We start from the raw sequence: 25,274 nt of genomic DNA, 5'->3' as shown, positions 1-25,274 counted from the left end.
AAGTCCCTTTGCTGCAACAAGACCCATGGCCGAAACATCTGCTGTATTCTGTGCGCACCTGTGGGTCATATAAATCAATTAGTTGTGTGATAATGTGCAAATTAAAATTTTATAAAAGGTTATATATTTTTGTATACAATATCCTGAACAATGTGATTCCGACATAATGAACGCATTTCCCGAATAACGCTTTAAAGTTAAGCGCGGAACGGCCTATCCCGACTATGATTGTAAATATTGACACATCAACAGCTATTACGGTATTCTAGTTCGTTCTACGGTGATGAAAGCGATGCCTTTAGCCAGGCCTCTCCAAAATACGTTGGTCATGGGAAAGAAACGGCCTCGGTAACCGGAGCGCTTGAGAAATCCTTCATACAACGCCAACGTACGCGGTGTTTGCATATACTGTTGGTATAAGCCAACACTTGCAAATCTGAGTGAGTTTTTTGACAGTAGGGCAACTGGAAATTCTTAAAACTGTTTGAAAATTCGCGATGCGAGCCAACGGAAGTCAAAATATTGAAATTGACTCCACAAACAAACAAGTTCAATCAAGCGTGTGTTGATATTCTCCGCGTACTGAACAACAAAAGATTTTTCACAATAACCCTGCTATTTTTTCACACCCGTTCTATTTTATGGATAATACGGCTTTATACGAACAATGCAGAGGTCGCATTCTGTTCAATATATTTTCATCCAAATTTGAATACGTTTTAGCGCTGTATGGAAGAGTGTATTGTTACAAAAAACAGTTGGCAGAAAAAAACGAGTATCTAGTTTCAACACATTTTGTTGAAAACCGCGTTTTTTGTTTAATGGAACGGTCGGTTACGTTTGGGTCTAAAATGAGTAGCCAGTTCATCACACCTGCAGGTATAGTTATGATAAGCGCTACTTATGTTTTGAGGTCAAAGACGCAAGAAACGGGCGGAGTGCTGATACTTCCTTTGTACTAACATTACAGTCTTTTGGCGATCTCTTCGTCGTGTTTTGGCGCGTGGTAGTAAGCGTAACTGTCTACGTTTCACTTACGAAGTCAAAAATGTGTAAATGGGGCGATTATATCAAATTACCTTTTTCTGCAGTAAACAGTGGAAAATGAAAATGAAGAGTCCTTGGAAGGCGTTAAACACACAGAAGAGATACGCCATCACTGGTGCCTGCTCCCACACCCACAGTATTCCAAACGCCCAAGTAATTCCAAGCAGGCACAGTAGGACTGAAGCTCCTCGAACCGAAGATCTACATAAAATATACTGATTAGCAAACTATAATTAAAAATAAATGAAAAAGTAAGTTTTTTATAAAAATAAGAGACTGATGACGCCATCTTTAGGGAAAATACTGATCTAATATGGTACACTATTCGTTGGACTTAATTTTTGTCTGTTACATTTTCGTAACACTTAATCCGGGCTGTTAGTTCGTTATGAGAATCGTTCAACTTCACAAGGACTTGATTGGGACCAGATTTTAGGAACTAATAAAATGTTAAAAGTGACATAGTGTGCTATATAGTAGGGTGGTGGAAGATTGAACAATTTTTTCACTTATTTTTTCGTATTATTTTGTAGAAAACAAAGAACATTTAAAGAATTATAAAACCATATCATTACGACTCCCATAGACTATTGTTAATTGTTTAAAACACGATTAGGATATTTGGATATTATGTGCTAAAGTTGTCCCGTCTTCCCTACCCTACGATACATCAGCACGAATAAATATACATATATGTTAATGTAACGGTAGTTTTAAGATGTTTTACTTACTTGACAGCGTTCACTTTGGACGAGTCAGTGTACGTCAATGTATGGCGGTACATCTTGTACACGGTAATAGCCAGAAAAATGAGATTTGTTAAAATAACAGCGCAAACTGGGCCCACAAAGCTCCAGATAAAGCCGGAGTCGACACGAAGCCAGCAAGCGTGCTCTGTACCATATCCTGACGGATCGACAGCAGCTGAAACAGCGACGATCACTGCTGGAATACCTGGGGAGAAATAACTGGATTATTGCTCTGATAATAGAATACGTGATATGGGTTGAAATGTTGCTTGGTATAGTTATGTTATACGAGCCTATTTGCGTTGTTTTAATCGATGCACTTTTTATGTTTTATGTGGATTAAGTCCTGTGACGAGTGAACCAAATCTAACTTTGGTTGATATTATCAGTGACTAATGTAGTGTAAAAACCTCAGTTAGGCCTGTCGTTTTTTTTAAATTTTGCTGGTACATATGATGGGACCCGGGGTTTAGGGCACGGATTTAGCCTGTTACCCCAACGCATTGAAGTTGCACTTACCGTATCCAGTGAGGTAGTACCACTTCCAACGTGACCGTCCTTCGAATACTTCGACCAGCATTACATAAAGCTGAAATCCTTCTAACGCCATCCACATAAAAGCTGCGAGGAAGAAGTAATGCAGCAGACCTGCGACCACAGCACATGGTACTTTGTGGGCGGTCTGGTTGATGCCGACGAGGAAAACTAGCTCTGCCACGAATAGGCTTATGCAGAGATGTTTGTGGATGGTGTTGCGGTCGCTTTGGAGGTTCCTGAAATGGGGGGAAAGGGGTTTAAAAATATAAATGTTAACTCAATGAAAGCACTGCCACAAAATTATATTAAAGGCGTGTTTTCGCACAAGTTTATGGAGCATTTTTCAAACACACGCCACGGCCGCGTTCTGTGTTAAAAACGACGCCCTGCGGTGCCGCAATAAAAATTTCCGGATGTTTACTACGCAACGCGACGCGTATTCCCTAGCAACCTTTAGAAATGGCGAGAACGCAATTTCCGTTGAACAATATTTGAGGAAGCGCCGGAAGGATACGGATTCCAGTGGTTCAGACCCCCATCTAACTACGCGTGCGTCGTTGGTCGCTTGTAGACACGGAACTAATGTTTCTGTCATGTCAAAACCGGCACAGTCCGGATTTTTCCGGATCTAACCAGATGGAGTGTGAAAAAACACGCTGTCTTCAATCGATGCGAAGTTTATTGACCCAGTCTTTGATGCTCGCCGTAGCATTTTCCTGATACTTTAATTAGTTAAGACTCGAGCGGCGGCTGCGTGCGTTGTTTAGGTTCTTCAAAAGAGCTGTCTCGGGAACTTGGTTTCACATAAACTCAGCCGTAACGAAAATTAAGGCGAGCGCTGGCTTCGCTTTTAGTTAAGCTAATTAGTTGAAACTTCCAATTCAGAGGAAACGGGTGTATATTGACAACAATACGATGCACGCTTCGTCCATCGATTGTCGTAATTTCAATTCCCTTAATGAAACTATACAATTAGTCAGAGTTAAAAGAGCATGGCCCTCTGTCAATCTAAGAAGAGAACTCGCCAGATGCGCACACATACTGGGTTGGGTTTAAATTTGACATCAAACAGGGAATTGACGTTGTAACCGTTGCAGTCATGCGAGAATACCACTGACTTTCTGCGCGGCAAGAATTTCGACCCAAACTCTTTCGCCAATGAAAGTTATTCTTAGACCAAGTGGGTATATGACGTAACGCTAAACGCTGTAAAGAAAGTCAGTCAAGGCTAAATCTAAAAAACGGTGTGTGTTTATCGAAAAAGTTTTTGCCCCCCCCCCCCACAAAAATAAACTAAAAAAATGCATTAACCTAAAACGATGTCCCATAGCATTAGCCGTTGCTCCAGGTGAACCTTAACGTATCTACTGTAACAAGAGAAGCGGGCGTGAAGTCATAAAGAAGACTGTTGACGTAATCGCGATCACAGAACCGGTACACACGCTAACTTATCCCAACGAGTTTTAATAGGGTATGAGTTTGGCGTAACGAGAGGGTGAACCCTAGTTTCCGTAGCAAGCCGTTTCAAAACACTACCGCGTTTCAACTGGCTGCAAAAATCAGATTTCCGCGGTTAAACTTTGGTTGCGCTGTGATGGTATATTTCTTTAGTCGCGGTGAAAAGCTAACTACGGAAAAAATCAACGGTTAGCAGTTATGATTTTATACGACATTTTTACTGAAGCAGTTTTTATCCCGAGCGTGTTTTTGTCGTTTTGCTAATAATTTTTTTATCTTTTTTTATTAAAACTCATTTGATCTTCGCTACTGTTATAGTCCAAAACATAAATAAAATTTACGGTACGTATTTTAAACATTAAATGTATGCTACGTTTATATAAACTCACCGGAAAAATGTGAAGGTGTAAATGCAGATTAGAAGGCAGACTAAAGAAACCGATATCCCAACACAGCTGACAACGTAGAGAGCCATTTCGTGGCCCCATGACGTTACTTTGGTCCCGTGAACATTTACAAGCACTGCAAAGCTCGTTAAATGGTTGCAGGAGCATGTTGTATGAGTTGTATTTGATTCAACCACAGAGCAGCCTTTAGAACTCCATACACCCTTGTCTAAGCTGTATAAAATAAATTAAACAGTTAGTTTTTATGCTAATAAATTGTATGCCATGTTTAATGTAAAATAATACACCCATTTTTAAGATGCATAAAGTAATTAAAATTTTCATTTTTTATACTAATAAATTGTATGACATGTTTAATGTAAGATCACTTGCCAGTTTATAAAATGTATAGAGTAAGTTAAACAGTCTGATTAGGCTGCTAAATCCTATGAAATTTTAACTTAAAATCATACACCAGTGTCAAAACTATATAAAGTAAATTAAACGGTCAGTTTTCTATGTTAATAAATTGTATGACACGTTTAAGACCATAGACCAATGTCCAGACTGTATAAAAAGTATTCTTCGGCTACCATGGTATGTTTAATCAGATCACACGTACCTTTCCGAGTATTTCCAGTACACGCACTTTCGAGGGGCATCTATGTTCTGTGAATGGAAACCTTATATTAGAATTTGTATCAAAAACAAGGTACAAGACTAAACAAAGTGCGTGCCGTGAGCAGTCATGCAGTTCCTTGTTTCGTTACAAAGCATCTGCTAAGCCGCAGCCCTCATTTTAAGAGAAATGGGTAAAGAAAGTGAACGGACCCGTGACTTATACAAAGATATACCTGAACGCAAGGGATACTTTATAATCCCGGCGTACTTATTGGAATTTGTAGCCAACAATTTGGGAGAAGCTTTGTTTAGTTTTTTTTGTTAGGGGCATTGTTTTTTTGAGTTCGAGATACCGCATTCCGGGGATTTGGCAAAAAGCAGTGGCGTAACAGTAGCGCTTGGCTGACAGTTGTTCGGTTATGAAGATAAATAGGACTTGGGGTAAACTTCGTACTTGCGCTTGGGGGTTGCGGTGGGACAACAGGGAAAACGATGTTTCGAACTTGCTTGACAGAAGATAAGGATGAATAACAACTACATATTACGGTTCTTCGTTATTGGGATTCGGGATGGATAGTGAGCGGTCAGCGGGCATGTTTACCCGATCCCATAATTAACTGGCTGTACTATTCGTTTTCATTGCGGGCAATTTCAAGGCGCGAACTCCAACCTTGTAGCTGTAGGTCGGCAATTAATGTTTTGCGGTTGAGGTATACTTCATCATTGCGCTTTATGTAGATTTAGAATCAGATAAGCGACCAAAGTAATCTCAGGTTAACATTGCTTACATTGGGTAAACGAAGACGGTTTGGAAACATTAGGTGTCCGATTTCATCCGAGCACCATTCCACCGGGTCTTAATCCCGTGTTGCAGTTCGCTATTGTTTGCTTACTGATTAGGCGGGACCAGGGGTCAGAGAAACGATTTTTGACGAATTGACCGCATCTAATTCCGTCGCGACTCGGCTTATCTAGCTACCGGGCATTACATGGAAGGGTCGAACACGGCTTAAGGTGTAAGCGCTTTAAATAAACAGGTTATGTTCCGGCCGGGGGATTTGCTATGTGTAAGCACGCGCTGGATTGTCAGCAAGCTTGTGATAAATTAGGACAACATGGTTCAGCCATTACGGCAAGTGGAGGTATTCGGGTCTTTGAGAGGGGTAGGACAGGTCAACTGGGCAGCGTTAATGAGCCCTCGTTGTACACCACGCTGGACCATGGCTCCATGTTTTGCGAAAAACAATACAAATCGCCGGAGCGTTGATAATGAATGGCTAGACATAGTAAGCAAAGGAACTGGTCCAGTACTATATAAGTAAAGCATGGACTATGAGCGAACACGGGATCATAGATCCTTCTGAGCAAGATAAGGAAGATAAGCGAGCCGCTCGGTTTCTGTAGGTGATTAGTCCGTGTGTGATGACCCGTTTAACTTACATGTTGTGATCCGGTCGAAATGGGTTAAGCTTCGCTCTCAAAGACGCTGAGAAACGAGCATGTTATACACCGTATCGTCTGCCTGTTCGTATTACCGATGCGTTACATCGTGTTCGGCGTGTTTCCCTAAATGCGACCAGTAGCGGCATGAATTATTCACGGAATCTATACGGTCATTCAGTATTGCAAATCTGTCGACGATGTACTACCTGGCTGTGATGAAATGCCATCAATTTTAAAATATCTGGCCATTTTGACCTCTTACCTGCTTAGTTTCAAGTACAATCTTAACGGGCTTTGACAGTTTCACTTCTCGGTTAGGGGATCCGAGAGAAGCAGAAACGACGCGGGAATCCACATTCCAATCCTGAGTATCCTCTTTACCGTCTTCAAATAGCTTTACATCCATATAACTCCCAAGATTATTGTATAAGGCAAACGCAAGCTTCGTAACTCCTGTTATATAAAGTTATTATATTCAAAACTGTGTACAATATGTACAGATAATATTAATATATCCATAACTCTACTTCTGTACAGTCTATGTAAGTATACCCAACATTTCTATTATACAGTGAGTTGGGGTAAGAAACTCCATGTCTAAACGTTCTTTTTCCAAATTTGAAAATTATATAACTGAATTTCCCTGCAGTCCTAGACTCTCGGTCTAAGAGCTTTGGTAAGTTAAAAAACTCGAAAATTAAATACGGGTGGCTATATATGTTAACGATATTCATCTTATCCCACAATACTTTACAATTACTGTTAACCTTTTATAATCTATAAAAACTTAGAAACAATTGTAGTATAGCTGAAATCGGAAGAGTTAAAATACAAGTATAATATGCCTGGCATCTACATAATATATTATGCGACCTATATTAATATACATACCGTTGCTTGCTTGCTGTACGATATCCCCTGCTGGCATTGTAACACTGTCCGTGGTGTCATACCACACAGTAGACCGTTGTAATCTGCTCGGATCCGGAAATACAATATCTTCCGAAGTGCTAGCGACCACAACAGTGGCTTGCAAGAGTAAATCTGTTTTCTCCACTATTCTTGGCACTATAAAATAATAAGACAAGATTTATATAACCATTTAAGATGTACTACGTTTGCCTACAGCTAAACAATAGCTTTAGAATACGGTTAAGTACAATTTCTAACATAACTAGTGAAAATGGGGTATCATATGCTATTTTCTTGGGGTAATTTTCCCAGACTTGAACAATTCTTCGGTTCTCGACAAAAAAAGAAGTCACCTACATAGAATAAAAGCATGGTGTTTATGCTCTTACCGGCTGTGTCGCCCTGGAATCCACCGTAGTTATTCGTCATGCTATCCGCTAACACAAATCCTGCGGACTCCACGCTTTTAATAACATTATCTGCCGCCTTATATCGCTTTGAGCTCTCCATTTCTTTCCAAGTTATTGAGTTGCTGCTGTCCAGCAAGGTATCGGCAGCGTTAGTAACGCCCTGTTATGTAACAATGGGTAGAGTTTAGAGTTAGAAAATGAGGTGAATTTGAAAATACATTTGCGGCAGCCAGAAGTAAACAGTAGGGTTATCTGCCGTATAAAGTTGCGTCAATTGGCGAAACTATTGCTTTTGACCTTTGCGCCGTTAAGACAACATTGAAAAGGCAAAGACAGTTCTAAGACAACAAACTGGGAGACATTTTGAGTTAATCTTAAGTTTTTTTTTCTAAAAATTAAAAAGTGAAACATATTTTTTAAGCAAAAACGAGTTACAGACATACGTAAAATACGGAAACATTTCTAATTTCAAAAAAATTATATCCAACGTTGTGTGACGAAAAGCGATGTTGACACGCATTCATTACATTGGAAAAACAACCGAAATTTCCGGCGCCGGGTGGTTTGGGAATCTACCGTAGAACTGGTATTTAAGTACCCGAGAACAGACGCGAGCCAACGTAATGACGATCTTCCGACGCGCTGGCGTTTCACGGGCAATTGATATTAAAAAGCTGCGACATAAAATTAGATTCTTTGTCGTTTGGGCCAGACTTGCTGAGGTAAGCGCTTCTGACGGTACAGCGAGGATGCGAGTGGTAATTCGCTTAAATGCCAGTTTGGATTGCCGTTTTAAATGAGGGAAATGACTGACATGGTATGGGATGCTATTAAAACTGTATGCGTGTTCCCAAAAGAGCGTCGTGTTTTAGGGTAAAAGTCGTGCGGTCGCTTTTGCCACTGGTTGCTCATTTTTCATAATAGAATAAATAAGAAAGCCTGGCTTCGCAGCCAGTCACCGTAACGACCGGTTCCCTGGTCCCTTTCAAAACAAACTTGGAAATTTTAAAGTGCTGGTTACAACACAGGCCTGAGGGAAATGAAAATATTGAAACCTTTACGCCAAGGCCTGGTTAAAAGACATTTCACAGTAAAAATGCAACTGACGAAAAGCGATTGCCGACTGAGGCCAAAAACAACAAACTCCGCTCCTATAACTTATCAAGCATACGCCTTAATGGGGCAAATGGGGCATACCATATGTAGGCGAGGACAGGAATGACTGTTGTTGTTTACTTTCACGCAGGAAAATCAGTTAGTCACCCAGCAAACATGTGCTGACGAACTTAGGAGAATCTCGGCGGATTTTTGCCACTGGACATGCTCAAATGAAATCGGTATAACGCGGTTTTAGTTCGCACTTGTAACACTATACACCCGCGGCTATAGGAGTTCCGCCTTTCACCACTTTGACGCATAAAAGTGACCTTCTTTTGACCAGAATAACGACTTTTAATCTCACTGACTAAGTTGCCGGTGTTTCGCTAAATAGTCAGACTCGACATCACAGCAATGACGTAATGCTTGGATAAATAATTGAAGAAAAATCGACGTTTAAATACGATTACAAGCTCACTCCAAATACGGGTTCACCAGCGATCGAGTTTATTAATGGCCCACTTACTATTTTTCGCCCAAAACACGTTTTCTGATAATGGGGTACAATCGACCCGCGCCGACGACAGTTAAGCGACACCACACCCTTTTAAAATTGCCCACAAACGACTTGAGTCTGGGGTTACACTTACTGCCCGAAACCACCCATGTATTGATTAATGTATACCCCAACAATTGTATCCCATCCGTAATAGGTACATTGTTAGTAAATTCATTCATACCAGTATTATACCAGCAAAATCTGGCCTAAATCGCGGGTCCTCGGCAAGGACCTCACCCTCATGGCCTCATGGAATAGAAATATCAAATATTTACCTCAGTAATTTGGCGCACTTGTGTTCTAGTCAGGGGAGTTGTCCCACTACCAGCTCGTGTTGCAGCTGTCTTCATAAGCCGGGCTGAATTTGTTACCTCATCGGTACGTAATGCTTCACCGTTGCGTGATGACATTTTAAGACCACGTGATAAATTCTCCGCGGCAGAGCTAGGATCGATCGTACCTGAATAATGAGAATACAAATTCGTTAATTAACTTAACGTTCATTAAGAACGCACACGACGAATTGGTAGGTAGGGCAGTCTTATCTTTACCTGCTAGCAGCTGAGCTTCAATGCTAGACGTCCAAGTGACACACCGATTCATGTCGGGCCCGTTTACATCCCAAACTGCAGACATGGTGAACTCCTCTGTCGTGCAAGTCCATGTCGCTTGTTCTGTAATGACAAAAATGTCAATAAAATAACAGGCAAGTGGCATACGGCAGACATGTTCTTAAACTTGGCCAACAGCCTGCATCGGTAATAAACGATTTTTCACTTCGTTCGTCATTTTAAGTTTGAAGGAATGCTGATTTTACGGTCGTGATCGCCCCAGCCTGTTAAACTGCGCGCACGACTAATCGAATTCGCGGCGTCAAAATTGCAAAATCGCGGTCTTATCACGAGTCCACATCAGGAAACTCGCAGGCTTTGATCGCCAGACTGTTATCTCTGGTCTTCTCCGCTACAATTTGGTTTCAAAACGGCATCGGTAACAAGCGCGGTAGACGTACAGTTAAACGCATTCCAGCGCGTTAAACAAGCAACCTAAGGCTAGGATCGAATTTCCTTGCAAATCAGGCTTAGAAATCTATATATACATAACGAGGGTCATATCCCGAAACCCAGGCTAATTTCTTGTTGTTTGTGTAGTAATGGTAAAATTATTCCTTTTGTGACGTCACACTCACCGTTTAGTACGTCAGGACACGTCATGGTACGAGTCTGCCCCAGCGACGTCACGGGCCATGTAATTCCGTCACGGGATACAGAGGGACAGCTCGCAACGGGGACAACAGGGGGTGCAAGGGTTGCAGAATTATGGGGCAACTTGCTCGGAGCGACGCTTGGACCAAAAGGTGATTGCTCTGAAGTGCTGGTGGTCCTGACTGTAGTCGTTGTCGTAGTGGTAGTTGTACTTGTAGTGGTCGTCGGTTTATCTCCTAAACGATAATTAATGTGTGAAACTCCTCCAACCCAGTTGTCCCTTATGCTGAGTTGTCTTAATTTGCCAGTCTTACATTACAAAAACACATGAAGTTACATACGTGGTAATTCGTAAGCGGGATGGGAAGTATGAAACAAGACACCCATGTTAAAATAACTGTCAATGATAAACAAGTTACGCTCATTTATTCAAAACTAACTGGACCGGTTGCATTGAAGTATAAGCGACCGAACATGGCCTTATATCCTACGTTCTTTATTAGGACCTTATCCATATATAGTCTATAATGAAACCAGGTGCACTGGAATGGTAGTTTGGTAACGTACCTTCCACGGGGTCTGGTAATCCGAAATGTAGCTTGTAATAAACCGCTTTACTAGTTGTCGCCTCCCATGCGTAGATAAGCCTATCTCTTGGGTTGTACTTTAACGACGTGAAATTGTAGTTCAGGAACGACCGAGATTTAGCGAGTAATCCTGCAGGGTGTGGAAACGTACGACGTGGCGTGGTTGGGAGGTCACGACCAGTTCTAAGAAACCCAACTGGGTCCGATGGCGAGATCGGTCGATTCCTGTCAAATCCGATAGCGACAAATCGACCGTTCCCACTAACTGCATTCGTGTTGTACATATACTCAACTTCGCCTGTGCGGGAACCAACAACGTATAAAACGCCACAGATCATGAACGTATGAAGAGCTGTTCGCTTTGGGTAAGTCGTTCGCCAGGTTTTCTATACAAAAGAAACACGTTTTACCAACTATTTCTAAAAAAACATATGATTTACATTTCTTTTTAACATACATTTCTTTAGAATTACCAAAACCTATAATCCCAACCGATACAGGACTTAACAATTCTCTAGTGTAAGTTGGGATACCTTTAGCACTATATTCCATATTTTATTTGTCTTTTAACATTCAAATACGCTGTTTCACATTCGTGAGGATACGGTTACATAAATCTCTGAATGTTCTTTGTTTACTACCCAGTGCGACGAGTAAAGAGAAAGAAAACCCATTATAGAGACCAGTTTGTCGTGCCCTTACCTCAATTTCAAGTGTGTCCTTATTCATCTTGCTCACTACAATTCTATCAGCGTTGTGAGTGTTGGTGTATATTGCCCATAAGCCGGATTCGTCGACCGCCAGCTCAATGCTATTAGCCCCATTGCGGTGGCTTGTCGAACGGTCAGTATGGCCTGGCAAAGCTGTTTCACGATGTCTGATACGAGTGTGCAAGTTGTACTTTACGATGTTGGCACTGGAAGCCTAAAATCGGACCATGTTATATATATATATATATATATATATTACGATGTTGGCACTGGAAGCCTAAAATCGGACCATGTTATATATATACATATATATATATTACGATGTTGGCACTGGAAGCCTAAAATCGGACCATGTTATATATATATATATATATACTGCAGTTTTATTATTTTCTATTCAACGTGGGAGTCCTGTAGAGTGATACACCATTGGACCTGAGAATTAGGCAACAGCAGCAGGCCCAATACTCCAACACCCAGGGTGCTACCGTATGGACTTCATCAGATATTGAAGCCTGTCGCTTCCCCGAAGGTAAACGACACGGCCTTCATTGGTAATGATTAAAAATGCTTTAAATTTTAACTGTTTAAATATGTCATATGGGTATGCTTACCTTGACGAAAAACAAGTTCCCGTCATAAACCACGAAACTTGTTCCTGACATCTGGTAGTGAATGTCGTACTCACTTATAGCGCGGTTGCCATTTACGAAATGCTCCATATTTTCAAATTTCTGTACAAAAACAACCGTGTGAAACGCCACATCACAGATAAAAATTGTCTATAGCATTGAGGTTTTATTAAGACTATACAGTATTATATTCACTACAATTTTTAAATGTTTTTTTGTTTACTACTAAACGAGACGAGAAAACAGAATAAAAATGTGTCCCATCTTCCCCCACCCTACTATATATTGATAAATACCTGCAGTCTTGGCTGTGAGGGTGAGGCATAGAACACGTGGTGTGGGTTGTATATTGGATCCTTTGTCCATGCTCCTTTCTGCGCTCGCATCGTCGTGTCCATTGTCACATTTGAGGCGATTCCAGTAAGAGTACCCGGGCAGCCAAACACTGAAAATTAAACCATTTACTCAGGAACGATTTATAATTACTGGATAGTCGAACCAGCCATTTCCAGCAAAGGTACGAATTGAACGGAATTGTACTTTAATTTTAGACCGCTAATACGTAGCGTAGTAGCACGGGTGGAAATTAAACAATCAAGACAGTCGTGCCTACGCAGTGTTTACTATAGGGTAGTATGTAGTTTTAGAAAGCGAGAGCTGTTTGCTCATGGTTGGTACTTTGTGACCGAAATGGGACTAATGTATGATGTTACCGACGGAAAAAGTTAATGAGTTGCCAGTGCGTAGAATGGAAAAATGATTTATTGCCCCTATAGATAGTCGCATTTAATGTCGTTAATGGTCTGCTTCCATTTGCCTTTCAATCGACGTGCGTCCGAAGTTGGGACATTAGAGAAACTAAGCGCTCGTAATTACCATGTCATTCAGTGGAAAACAAATACGAGAAACTCTCGTGTGATCGTGGACTGTTTAAACTCCATAATTGCAGGTGTCGCGCGTAATTAGCAAGCAGTAAACGGAAACGGGGGCATTAGCGGAATTATATTTGCTCCAGTCACTGAGTAAAGTAATAGGGCCTTTAACGAGCGCCTTATGTAAGCAAATGATAAAAACCTTTGCCGTCGACAAATAAAAAGCTCGATAGGGACCACCCTGGTTTTAGGGAACAAAATTGGACAGTTTGAGCGGAAAATTCCTAAAGAACTGTCAAGTTATGTGAGTATTATGATTTATGAGGAAAATCTGTCCAACTTACAGCGGCAGCGAAATGATCGGGAAAATTCGATTACGCTTCGCATTAGCGAAATGGGAGGCTTGGTATCACGGCACCTGTGCGTGTAAGACCCAGCTGTGGCGGTACAACGCCGGCTCGGATTTAACCAAAATACACGGTTCATGCTTTCGGAAACGTTTCCCGACTGTACGCACCACTTTCGGTGTGTTTTGTGAAAGTCAACATTATACGTGGGTAAGGAAATGGTAAATATAGAACCCCGTGACGGCGGGCGAAATAATACGCGTTGTCGTTAACAAAGCAATGATCACGGTTTATACAGAACGATTATGCCATCAGCGTTGACTACACCGAATATACGGATGTTAGCTTTTAGGATTATCTCTGTCAAAGTCGTATTACCGGTCAACGCGAAGGTCGAAATAGAGATTGCAATATTGCTCACTGATTCATAGTTAAAGCCCGTGCTAAGTAAACTAATGACTAGGTACGGCTCTGTGTATTGTCGGTTAGGCGTTTGGTGAAGGTGAATCGATAAAAAATGGTTTCCTTTAAGTATCTGGTGTTTTTAAAACGTCGTTTTGTGGAAAATGGGCTACCTACACAATAATACTGCCGTTTGTATGCGAAATTATACGGCTCGATACAGTAATGACCGGCGGCGCCTTCAAAGAGGGAAAACCCAACCAACGAAAGACCCAATCGATCATATATGACTTGCTATAAATAATTCCTCCCTATAATTGACCTCAACTAAAGACCATTAACCAAAAGAAATAGAGTCAAGCTAAAAGCTCTATACTTTAATGCTACTTTTGAAGATTTGTAAAGGCTTGGCAAAACATCCAAAAATGGGCATGTAAACAAAATTGAACAAGAGCTTACTGTATTTGACGCAGCTGAACGTAACGTGAAGGTACTTGAATGTTCCGGGGCATGGGTCTGGGAAATGCTCGTCCGAAACGTCTAATTTGCACTGGGTTTGGTTGTTGCACCTGCAATGAAAAGACTGGGTGAATGCGTTGAAAATCCATGGATTACGGCACAAGACTTCACATTGTAGGCGGTTACTTGAAAGAAAAATACCTGCATAGTGAAAGAGTGAATGTATAATATCGATTGAAACGGGGCTAAGGCGGCCTTGTATATCAACAAGATGCCATCGAATTATCAGGCCTGTATGTTCGCACCTACCACAATCTGCGAGGTAACGAGGTAATGTCGACGTTTTAGTCAATTTTACAAATTCGATTGAATTCCCAGCGGTGCCGTTTGCGAGCAAATTGCATTAACCTTCAACGCCTAGGCAAAATCATGCCGGTGACGCGGTGGGTACTAAAAGGTGGTTTGTCGGTGTTGTTGCTATTGAAAACAGCGGTGCGTATAATGAGGTGTAACTATGCACTCGTCAAATTTACATAAGACCGAAAATCGTTCATGGAGCGGTCGCTTCTAGGGGGTTTGATAGCAGGTGCTTTCAGCGATAGCGGGAAGTCAAATTTCGTGCAAGAAGCAGTTGTTTTAAAAGTAGGTTTCGATTCCTATTTTAAGTGCCGGGAGACACGTCGTCATTAGCAATTGCTCAGCTAAGGGTGTAGACATAGAAAAGGGCCGTCTTCGCATAATAACCCGGTTTTTGGTTGTTGGTTTTGTCGATTCCGTTTAGATCTTCCGCAGCGATTTCGAAAGGCCGCGGTTAAAACGGCTCGCGGGCAGAGGACCCACTGACCCGTCGAACATCAAGGTAATGACCCGTGGCCAGCAGCGTGCCTTTGTCTTTCGCGATCATTCGCCCTCCCAACAGCTATGGAATTCCATAATTACAAACGAAGACCTCTTGTCCTGATGACCGAAATCGGGCCGGACCGACCGTGCGAACGGACGAACTGTCAAACCAGCGACGCGCATTTCTTCGCACTTGCCGAGAACCGGAGACCACGAAGAAACCTGGTATGCGCTGAAACAACGACCGGAGTATTAGGACGATTTCGAAGATGTTATCAGGCGTTTCAAAAGGGTACCGGACACTGTCCAGCACCGATTCCAACTTTCTGTCAACCAAACTTAATGCTTCCTTTGACCGGGTTGTTCTACGCACTCAAATGACCGAAATCCTGTCAAAGAACTGAATGTCCTTGAGGGAGGTCCTACATGTTCAAAGGCGCCTTATGTAGGCGATTAGGAGGCCGTGCTATGTTCGGGACTGGTCTGGAGATCGGTAAGCAGATACGAGGCCACTAAAGCGATAGTGTCGTGCGATTTTGGTTAATTAAAACGGCATAAGAATAAGATAAATGAGCTTGGGTTCGGCAGCTTACATGCAGCAAGCGGGAGCGACACGGTGATAAAAGATTACAACATCAGCGCGTCAGGGAACACAGCTGGCTGTGAAATTGCATATTATATTTCGAGAGATGGATCATTTCGGCGGCGGATCGAGTAGCTTCATTTTACGGCGTTTAATGTCGATCCATCTGCTAGCATACACCAATGGGTAGGATCGTGACAATCCAATAGGCTTCACTTGCCATTTGCGGAGCAGCTAATTCTTATAGGTCCTTACTACGACCATCGGTCGAGTGCTCTTAACCCAGACAGATCATTCAAGCTTGACTTTAATCGCATTGGAGATACGTACACGGATGCAATACACAATTCTGATTGAGACGTTCACTAAAACACATGACAGCCAGCCCTGTCGTTTTTACCCAATAACTCATTGCACCAGTAAACAGATTTAACACGGTTATAAAAAGTGGGGAGTTTTGTAGTCAATGCCAATATAATGCGACCTCTTTGGCCCTGTCCGCCATAACTTGGTTGCGCAAGCTTCCAATTTCTTAATACATCTAATAACACGCGCAACGGGGCACTGCTGGTCGAGTAATTGAGTCAAACAAAAGCTGAACGAAGCTGTAAACTAATATTGAACTGTCGACGTTTTTGTTTACGTCCGCAAGCGAGGTTTGAAGTCAGGATGGCCTATCTAGATTCCGATCGCGTTCGTAGACATCAACGGACTGTCATAATATTAGTGTAGCAACGACTAGCTCACGACAGGCGAGTACAGCGCACACCGAAGTCTAGCTCTGGGCATTGGATTCATGATTTACAAAACAAACAGTGTGGACGACATGCCCTTACCCGTGGGACGGTGACATAAAAATTTCAAGCGCTGGCTTTAAAATTTTCGGATTAGTTACCGCAATGGCGAAGTTTGTATAGCAAACTGAACAGGGATTTTGACTGGCGGGTGTATTGTTGCGCATAATCTAATGCCTACTTTGGTTGCAATGCTACATTGTATACTGAGCTACATCTGACAAGCCAATGATAACGCATGTATTGTGCTTTGAATCTCAAGCAAGATTTTTCGATATGAGAAAGTGGTCAGCATTTCAAATGAAACAGGCCGTCTTCGAATAACTTAAGTGCGCTGAAAATCTGCTGGTGTCAGGTTCGCCATGGACAAGCGGTTATCTTCTTGCCCAGCTAAATCTGTACCAGTCTCGTCCTATAAACACCCTCTCAATCACAGACGTCGACAGCCACTTTTAACGAATCACAAAATCAAAGGAATCAAATCTATTTGTCATAGTCCGATTTCGTACGTACTTGCTTGACATTATGTCGAACGCCTCTGGCAGGTAGCAGGCAGTGTTGCGCATCTTCTCCGGTGTGGTAGCGCACGTGTCCGCGGTCTGTCTGCCGTATTCCGCTGCCACAACCTATGGGTTAACACAAAATATGAAATATTAATGCTGGATCGAAGTGCAGGTCACTTTGTGGTTATAGGTCGGAATTGACAACAAATTGCTTCCTTTCAACGGGAATAACATTGTAATAGGGAGCCGGAAATGGAACCAAAAGCGTGCCTTAATTACTTTCACAAATAGGTTAATAGCGTTGGGGAATTGAATTTAGGTTCTTCTACGTGACCCTGGACATGGTTATGAAATAAAGGGAGAATTTGAATGGTGTCATTAACTTTTAATTGCTTTATCAAAGAATCTTGCAATGTGTGAACGGGAGAAGACTTGTGGTGGAAAACGGGACTATTCTAGGTACTTGTCAAAGCAAAACCACAAATCGCCGAATATTACCGCCTATAGTTGGCTGCTTAGCAAGCTCTGCAGCTCCAAGCTTCCTGCAAATCCTACAAGTGCCTAAAATACCTGAATAACGTCCGTTCCTGGGCATCGTAGAACTATTGGGTATCCTTCGCAAGCCATCTCGCTTGGTATCGGAAATCGAAGTTTTCCGCCGAGCCGCGCTGAAAACGGAAATATAAACAGTTTAGCTGTCAGTTTATCTTCTGTACCGCAAGTCTCATATGCGGGTAAGATTTATTAGTTTTGTTCGCCCCTTTGTAAACTATACACGGCACAGCGACAAAGAGGACGTTGATATTTATACACGCGCATTCAAAATTAATGAAAGTGTATATTATGTGGGCGCTGCAACACAACGACGGCAACACGAATAGATGATGTCGGTGCTTGGTTTAGATTAAAACTAACCCGTTGAATGATAGGGAGCGCTGACAAGTACGATATACTCTGCACGCGACTGCATGGCTGTCACTTGTTGCGGTTAAGGAAAGAAACTAGTGTTCCCTAAATTTTAATTACTAGTTTCGGTGCGAAACTTTGCATTGGTGTAATATGTAAACGCGACTTGTTAAACATCTGAAGATATATAGTTTGCACTTTACAGTAAATTAGTTACAATCGCTATTACGTGTAAGTCATTTTTATAAATTTTATATAACTATTATTATATATGCGACATTACATTCTGCAAACGTTATATTTTGCAATTTGCTGTAAATAAGCCACTATCGCTTACAAGCCTTACGTGATAAGCATTTTAATAAAATGAAAACAATTTAATTAGGAAACTGAACACAGGGAATTAAGACGGTCAAAAGAGTTTACTTTTAACCTGGAACTAGTGGTACTAAATACGTGGTAGGCTAAATTACAATGCAAAGGCGTTGATGCAAATTAATAATTTAAGTTCGGGGACATAAGGTGTCTTTATAACAGCAGAAGCGTACGGGCTTCATCAAAGCAATATTCCATAAGGGGGTCTCTGATTGGGATGGAATATCGGGCATTTTTATGGAGTGAACAATATCGAAAACATTAAATATTAATAACTTCAGAGCCTGCGAGCTTATTTTGTGTTGTCTGCCGGAATTTGAATAAACGAGACCACGCAAGTCGGTAATTAGACCGTAGGAAATGGAACAGAATGAACCGTGCGTAAGCCAATCAACGAGGTTTGGAATCTTAAGTCTTAAAGGGGCATACCAGCGAAATATATAAAATAGATAGAGATGCTCAAATGAGATCTAAAGATATCACCAAAAATACAACTTTGATGGTGCCTTTAGATCACTTTTATGGATCTCTATTTATATACAAATTGAGACTTTACGATGGTATGCCTTTTTAAGGTAGTAATTTGCAAAAGCTTTTGGGGGGGATGTTTTGCATGTATAGTTAAGGTGACACGACACAAGCCGATACATTAGCAACGATATGAGATTTCCGCGTCCGGGAACGACGGGCGGTTTGCAAACAACATCGACAGGGCTTGGTTCGATTAATAAAGCCGAGACGAGCGATTGAGATAACTCTATTTGATTAGCAAAGATCTCCAAGATGGACTGGTTGGGCGCGGTCCAACGAAGTTTGTGTATAAAGTTTCTCATCGTTTCGATGTTTGGTCGAGCAAATACTAACTCAGTCCACATTGTAGAAAGCGTAGTCGTGTTACAAAGGATAAACAAACACTATATCTCAACCGAAACCACTGTACCTATACCACTGACTGTACAATGGGGCATTCACATTCAATAACAACGCCTTGTGTGCGAGATATAGCTTACATAAACTCCCGGGTCCTAATCGGCGTATTGGGCAGGAAGACATCTGCTATACTGTAATCAAATCACTTTTTATTCGCTAATGCGCAACACCAGACTGTAGGCACTGCCGGTTGAACCCCTAGAGCCGGGAAGTTATGTTTTTCCAAGACGCTTGTTCACGCCTTCGATAAGCTTCAATGGGAGGCTTATTGACATTATAGAGATTAGGAGTCGGGCTCAAACTGGCGTCCGTAAGTGTTTATTCATTCCAGTTTCAATAGCAGATTCCTGGGTCGGAACGCCACGATGCCAGCATTGTTACACAGTGGATATTAAGGAATGCCAACGCTCTACGTTATCCGAAGCTCTATTTACACGAATATGAAGACATATTTAACCTGTCAGCTTTGCACGAGAGGAAATGTTAATAAACGTCGGGTAAAAAGCGGCCGCACGAATCTGTGACAACAATCCTGGCTCAGGGCCCCAAAGTTGCATCACTGTTGAGCGCCGATTTGCATTGCGTCATCGTCAGAAATTACGTCACTGCTGGGGTAGTAAACTCGGTCGAAGACTGAGATTGAGTAATTCAATTTGACTCGTGCAAAATGAGATCAATAACGACGTGTCCGCGATGGCCACGATTGCTGGAATAATTAGCCGAGTTTGGCTGGTCGGTTAATAACGTAGCCCAATGCAGCAATAAAATATTCATGCGCGCGCAGATCGAAACTGGACGTGACCACTGTCGCCTACGATAATTACCAACCACCGTATTACTTCTTACCTTGAACAGTGCAGCTCAGTAGAGTAATCAGGGCCAGGGATATGAATAATTTCTTTCCCTTCATATTACGGCAAGGCGTAATGTTCTCGGCTTACCGTCGTTCAGAGGTGAATTAATCCTTCTGTTTGCACTTGTATTATCTTCTTACAAAACACGCGTCAATCTATTTGCATTGTTTAAGTCCCTACACTTGATATAACCTAAAGACGCGCCTGAAAAAATAAATAGCTGTCATGGAACTTTGCAAAATATTCATCAACTTGTCGCCACTATATGATACAGAATCTTTCTATAGTAGGGTAGGGGGAGATGGGAGATCTTTTCAGTATATTTTCTTGAACCATTTGGTAGCAAACACAGAACATTCAGAACTATAAAACCGTATCCTCACGACCCCCGTAGATCGTTGTTAATTGTTTAAAACATAATCAGGAAAACATGATATTGCGTGCTAAAGGTTTCCCATTTTCCCTCTCAGTATATGTCTATTAACAAACAGTCTATATAAATGGCGTCATTCATCAAAACGTATGATTAAAGTAGAGTGAACAAGCTCCTAATACCAACACAGACATTCAGCATGACAAATACAGGTAACATCAAACGGTGGAACAATTTTGAAGAGCACTTCGAACTAGAATAACTTAGAAACAGACAAAACAGCTGCACAGCGATGCTCGTCACTGCTCGTCGTTGCTATGATTATATAAATATAAAGACACTGGCAGATAAACACATAACTTATTTAAGCGGCCGTTACTTTGGACCTCGGCCCAAGTTTTAAAAACGCAAGTCGTTCCAATCCACATCAGAGCAGGTAAACACACTTAAGTAATCTTACGTAATCAACCTGTATTACCTATTGCATAATTGCTCTCATTTCGTATCGATGGCCAGTCAATAATACAAGCTATCATATGCCTAGAGATGACGAAAGCCCGCTATAGCTTGCTGGCGAAGGCGCTGATTACCGGCAGGAACTGGGATCGGTCCTAGTACGTCGCGCCAACGTAATCACTAGTAAGGTTAACGAACGATTTAATGGTCCAGCACGTTTACGGTCGAAGTAATTGATACACCGCTTTTCAATTACGGTGCTCGGTTATTGCAGTCCTTAATTAAAAGCACACGATTTTGTAATCGCAGAGAAACTGCCATGTTGTTGTCAAAGTACAGTCAAAACTACTGCAGTCTCTGTAGCGCTTTTATACAATCAATATTACATTACGGACATTAATGTAGGAATTTTAAAACGCACATAAAACCGCTTGTCATTTTGGTGCGAATTTTGAAAATTTCTAATTTGCTGTGATGTAATATAATTTTCAAAATGAAATCTCGATCTGCCTAGTTCTTCTCAGCTACGACTTAAGACGAAAGATTGACGTATATCCAACTAAGTGGCTTAGCAGTGAATATCGCTATTGTGAAGGACACAATAAGATGCAAGTATACGGGTCGAGTGCTGCCCGCAACATGCTCAACGAAATTAAGCGCCTTAAACCACTCTGCTTTATGAGCTGGCATCCCGTATGACCAAGTGCCCGCTTAATACATGCAACTACGTACTTATTCCTGCTAAGATTTCGGACGCTTCATGATTAAGAGAGACGGCGCCGATAAATTCCATCGGATCCCACGTTGCGCCGCCCGTGCAGATTACGATTACAATCGCAAATGTTTTTTTTATGCTGTCCGAACGTCGACGCTAATCGCTGCGGGAATCAGAGCACGGCGCGCCCGCTAAAAAGTCTCATATTCCCGATCGTGCGCATCATGCCCAAAACTGAACACTGCTAAACAATTACGCGCCTATCTCACTAACGGTAACATGAACTGGTAATAATACGCACTAAACTTAAGACTTCCGCTCCAAAATTGTCCTTAATACCAAGAGGTACTTACACACAAGATGACAAATACAGAAGCCCATTCACCCTACACAGTATTGAGCACTTTCCAAGTGCTATAGAACTACCAGTCACCGACCACCACCCTTCTAAAACGCTACAGTAATTTGTTAAATTGAATCGAACTTGGAACACAAGGCACGCCGGCAAACGCCCAAGTGGCTCTTAGTGAATTCCGTCACCAGCCGAAGTGCCCTAAGAATAACTTCGCCTTGAACTAGCAATTACCTACTCTTCCTTGTGTCGCAACATTTCTAACTAAGCGAATTCCGCGTTTTTCTCTTCTCTTAATTAAACTACGTGTACCGTGAGCGAGATATAGCTCGACCCGATCCGGTAGCTGTTTTCAGCAATTTATCATAGTTTTCCCTGTGTAGGTCAAGAGTCCTGCGACAAGTTGGTGTAAACTTTCGACAGAAAACGTTGTACCTACTTTCTGCGTTCTATTTCCAAGGAGCGCTACCTTCCATACACTAACTCGACAGACTTCTCCCTCTGACCATTTTCTCTACAGAATGGCAGCTCGTTCCCGCGGCGCGGCGTAGGTAGAGAAAAAGTGCCCGAAGACAGCGCTTTACGCGGCGCACACACAAAGTGCTCGCGGGAATCATCGTTTCAACGCTCCTATGCACAAAAATCACACATGGAGTGGTATTTACCAGTGGCCTCGTGCGGTATACACACATGGTATACTATAAATGCAACTGTAAACTGATACTTGACAACATATTGCTGAATTATCAAAAATCCGTCACGCAGAAAATAAGATTAATTATATGAAACGAACACTCGCCTTCTAACACTTGCTAACAGATGAAACGACCGCAGAAACTAATACAACGTTGTCCAATCGCGCAAACAAACACGAAGAACAAGACTAACCCTAAGTATTACTACGATTCAAGGTCCATCCAAACAACAAACACCGAACAAGCGTTCAAACAAGCCGATATTAGTTACCGAAAAAACTACAAAGAAAAACTCCAGTGAGGCCGACCAACGTTCGTCTATTTGCGTTCCATCTGTACAAATGCAGGGACGAAGCACCGCTGCCGCAATAAAATTCAATCCCCGATTCCGCACATCGCAAAGTGCTCGGATGGAGGCAGCACGCGCCCCATTTTGCGCTTAAAATTAGGTTTACTGGGTCGGTTTTATGGCCAGGCTTACGCTTGATCACCCGACTTAAGTAACTGCTATCGATCTGACCAGACAAACAATTAACTTCGTTGCCAGATCGACCGTTGTCCCTTGCGAAAGCTAACGGCCTAGAAGCCTCTGAACGTGAGATTCACCTCAAGCTAACCATCGATTTTTAAAGATTCAGTCAATATGTTTCCTCACGCTGCTAAATGACAGGGACATTTTAGCGGGCTGTCCTTTCTCTCATAGCGATTCACTTTGAGATATCATACAGCAGATCAACATGGGCCCTTACATGTTTTGCTAATCCTAATATAGATTTAAACATAAACACTATTTTAGGAAAATGTCAATTACTCTGACTCCGAAGTCAATGAAAAGGACCTTGGCAATCGAAACGGTGAACGAGCTAATTGGCTGGTGGGAAACTGGCTGTAATTACTTTTTTCGGCGCTAATGCTTCGAAAATCTGTCGACGACCTGGCAAATTACAGCCAACATACGAAAATACATTTGAAACTGTTGACTGATATCCCCCACCAAGCTCAGTCCATTTCTTCACCATGTAGATTCTAATTGTATATCAAACATTGTCCATGTAATTTCTAATTCGCAAGTCCCAGTTAATTGCGGTGCAAGTGCTTTTCGTCTTTTCCAAGAATCAAAGTCAATTAAGTTCGATCCCTTCTGTTTACAGTCCTTTAAATGGTTTACTCGTAAAATACATTCAACTATTATGCTTTATACAGTTAATAGAACAAACAGCAAAAACCGGGCGTACGTAATACGACACGGCCATGTACGCACAATTTAAAATAAACAACGTCATTATAGCACCCACCTATTCTACATAAGACTATACTTTAACTGTTCGGCGACTGGATTAACTTTATAAAGCGTAAATAGGAAGGAAGCTAATAGCTAGTAGCTGGCGGTGCAATTGTTGGTTGACCTGTCGTTAAGGCTAAACTATTTCCCTGTTAATTGAACGCGCTGGAACGCTACGAAGTACTTCCTGAATATGCCAGCTTGTTTATTGCATTCTATAGTCGCATGTGAGTTGCCAAGCGCTCACTCCTTCGGTTCGGATACCGATCTGGTATCTCCCAGTGCCGAGCTTAAAAAGTCTGATTTTAGAACCTCCGCCAAAGCTGTCAAGTAAAGGAATGAATTGTAACCAACAGCAGTGGCTTACGTTCCCTCAAAGGTTAAAGCTTTCCTGAAAATGACTGGAATGGCCACGAAGACGCCGCTTTTTCTCCAAAAGCCATTGCATGCGGTTCCTCTCTGCAATTGAGATTTTCTAAAACTATCAAACATTCTTCAGCGTCAGACTCAACACATTGTCGACTGTTAACTCCCATTGCAATTTTGAAATTGTCATACTTTGAAAGATATCACAGCCAATAAAAAATCCGGTGTACATCGCTCTGCCATCAACAGAGATTTAAGGAGAGACCTAAACGAGCAGTAATCACTTAACGTGTCGATATTGGCCGGGAAGTGAACTTTAGTTGCCATTTTTCCAGCCTCCCTTTTGTCTGCTGCCGTTAATTTACGGCCGGTCGTCGCCTGGTCTTCCATTTTATTTGTTCCACGCGGGGCAAATGCCAAAAGTCTGTAATGTTACAACAGAGTTCAATCAGTCACCGAACCGTGTTTCATCGTAAAAGGAATGCTCGGTACAGGACTGCTGAGCGAATGTTTTTGAAGTTGAAATACCACGTACATCCCAAAGGGGCATCGGTACTTGTCCATGCCTATCACTCATCTCCTATGCTACCTAACCGTGCTACATTCATGGCACTTTACGAAATTGCCTGCAGTTGCAATCTATAGTGTTATCGTGCTATTCCCATGCCTACTAATCGACCTAATTGTAGTCGAATAACAACGGCCCAAAAACTGACTGTTTACTTTCGCGCAGCGAACGCAACATTACAACAGGAGTCTCGCACATCGCAAGCAGCGGATATTGGATTTACCGCCGAACTCTTTGTATGCTAGCAC

The 25,274-nt window shown here is 41.9% G+C and overlaps 1 protein-coding gene and 1 long non-coding RNA gene across 2 annotated transcripts; one reads left to right on the top strand and one right to left on the bottom strand.

Moving 5' to 3' along the window:
• Window positions 1–1,157: 1,157 nt before the first annotated feature.
• LOC108949720 lies at window positions 1,158–2,243 on the top strand. Its single transcript, XR_001974863.1, has 2 exons — window positions 1,158–1,298; window positions 1,879–2,243. It is a non-coding gene; the product is annotated as an uncharacterized LOC108949720 (long non-coding RNA).
• Window positions 2,244–7,543: 5,300 nt separating this feature from the next.
• On the bottom strand, window positions 7,544–20,422 carry LOC494390 (lectomedin 1 alpha-like; the record flags this gene model as incomplete). The annotated part of the gene is given in 12 exon segments (NM_001245049.1): window positions 7,544–7,723; window positions 9,496–9,680; window positions 9,772–9,894; window positions 10,410–10,661; window positions 10,993–11,398; window positions 11,715–11,936; window positions 12,337–12,456; window positions 12,651–12,799; window positions 14,435–14,544; window positions 17,165–17,277; window positions 17,725–17,822; window positions 20,212–20,422. Coding segments are annotated over 12 exon segments (2,022 nt in total), but the record flags the coding sequence as incomplete, so codon positions are not given.
• Between the last annotated feature and the right edge of the window lie 4,852 nt (window positions 20,423–25,274).

The sequence above is a fragment of the Ciona intestinalis genome, chromosome 8, assembly GCF_000224145.3.
Source record: "Ciona intestinalis chromosome 8, KH, whole genome shotgun sequence".
NCBI lineage: Eukaryota > Metazoa > Chordata > Ascidiacea > Phlebobranchia > Cionidae > Ciona > Ciona intestinalis.
Note: the sequence above shows the minus strand (reverse complement) of the source record. Positions and strands in the feature narration are given on the sequence as shown.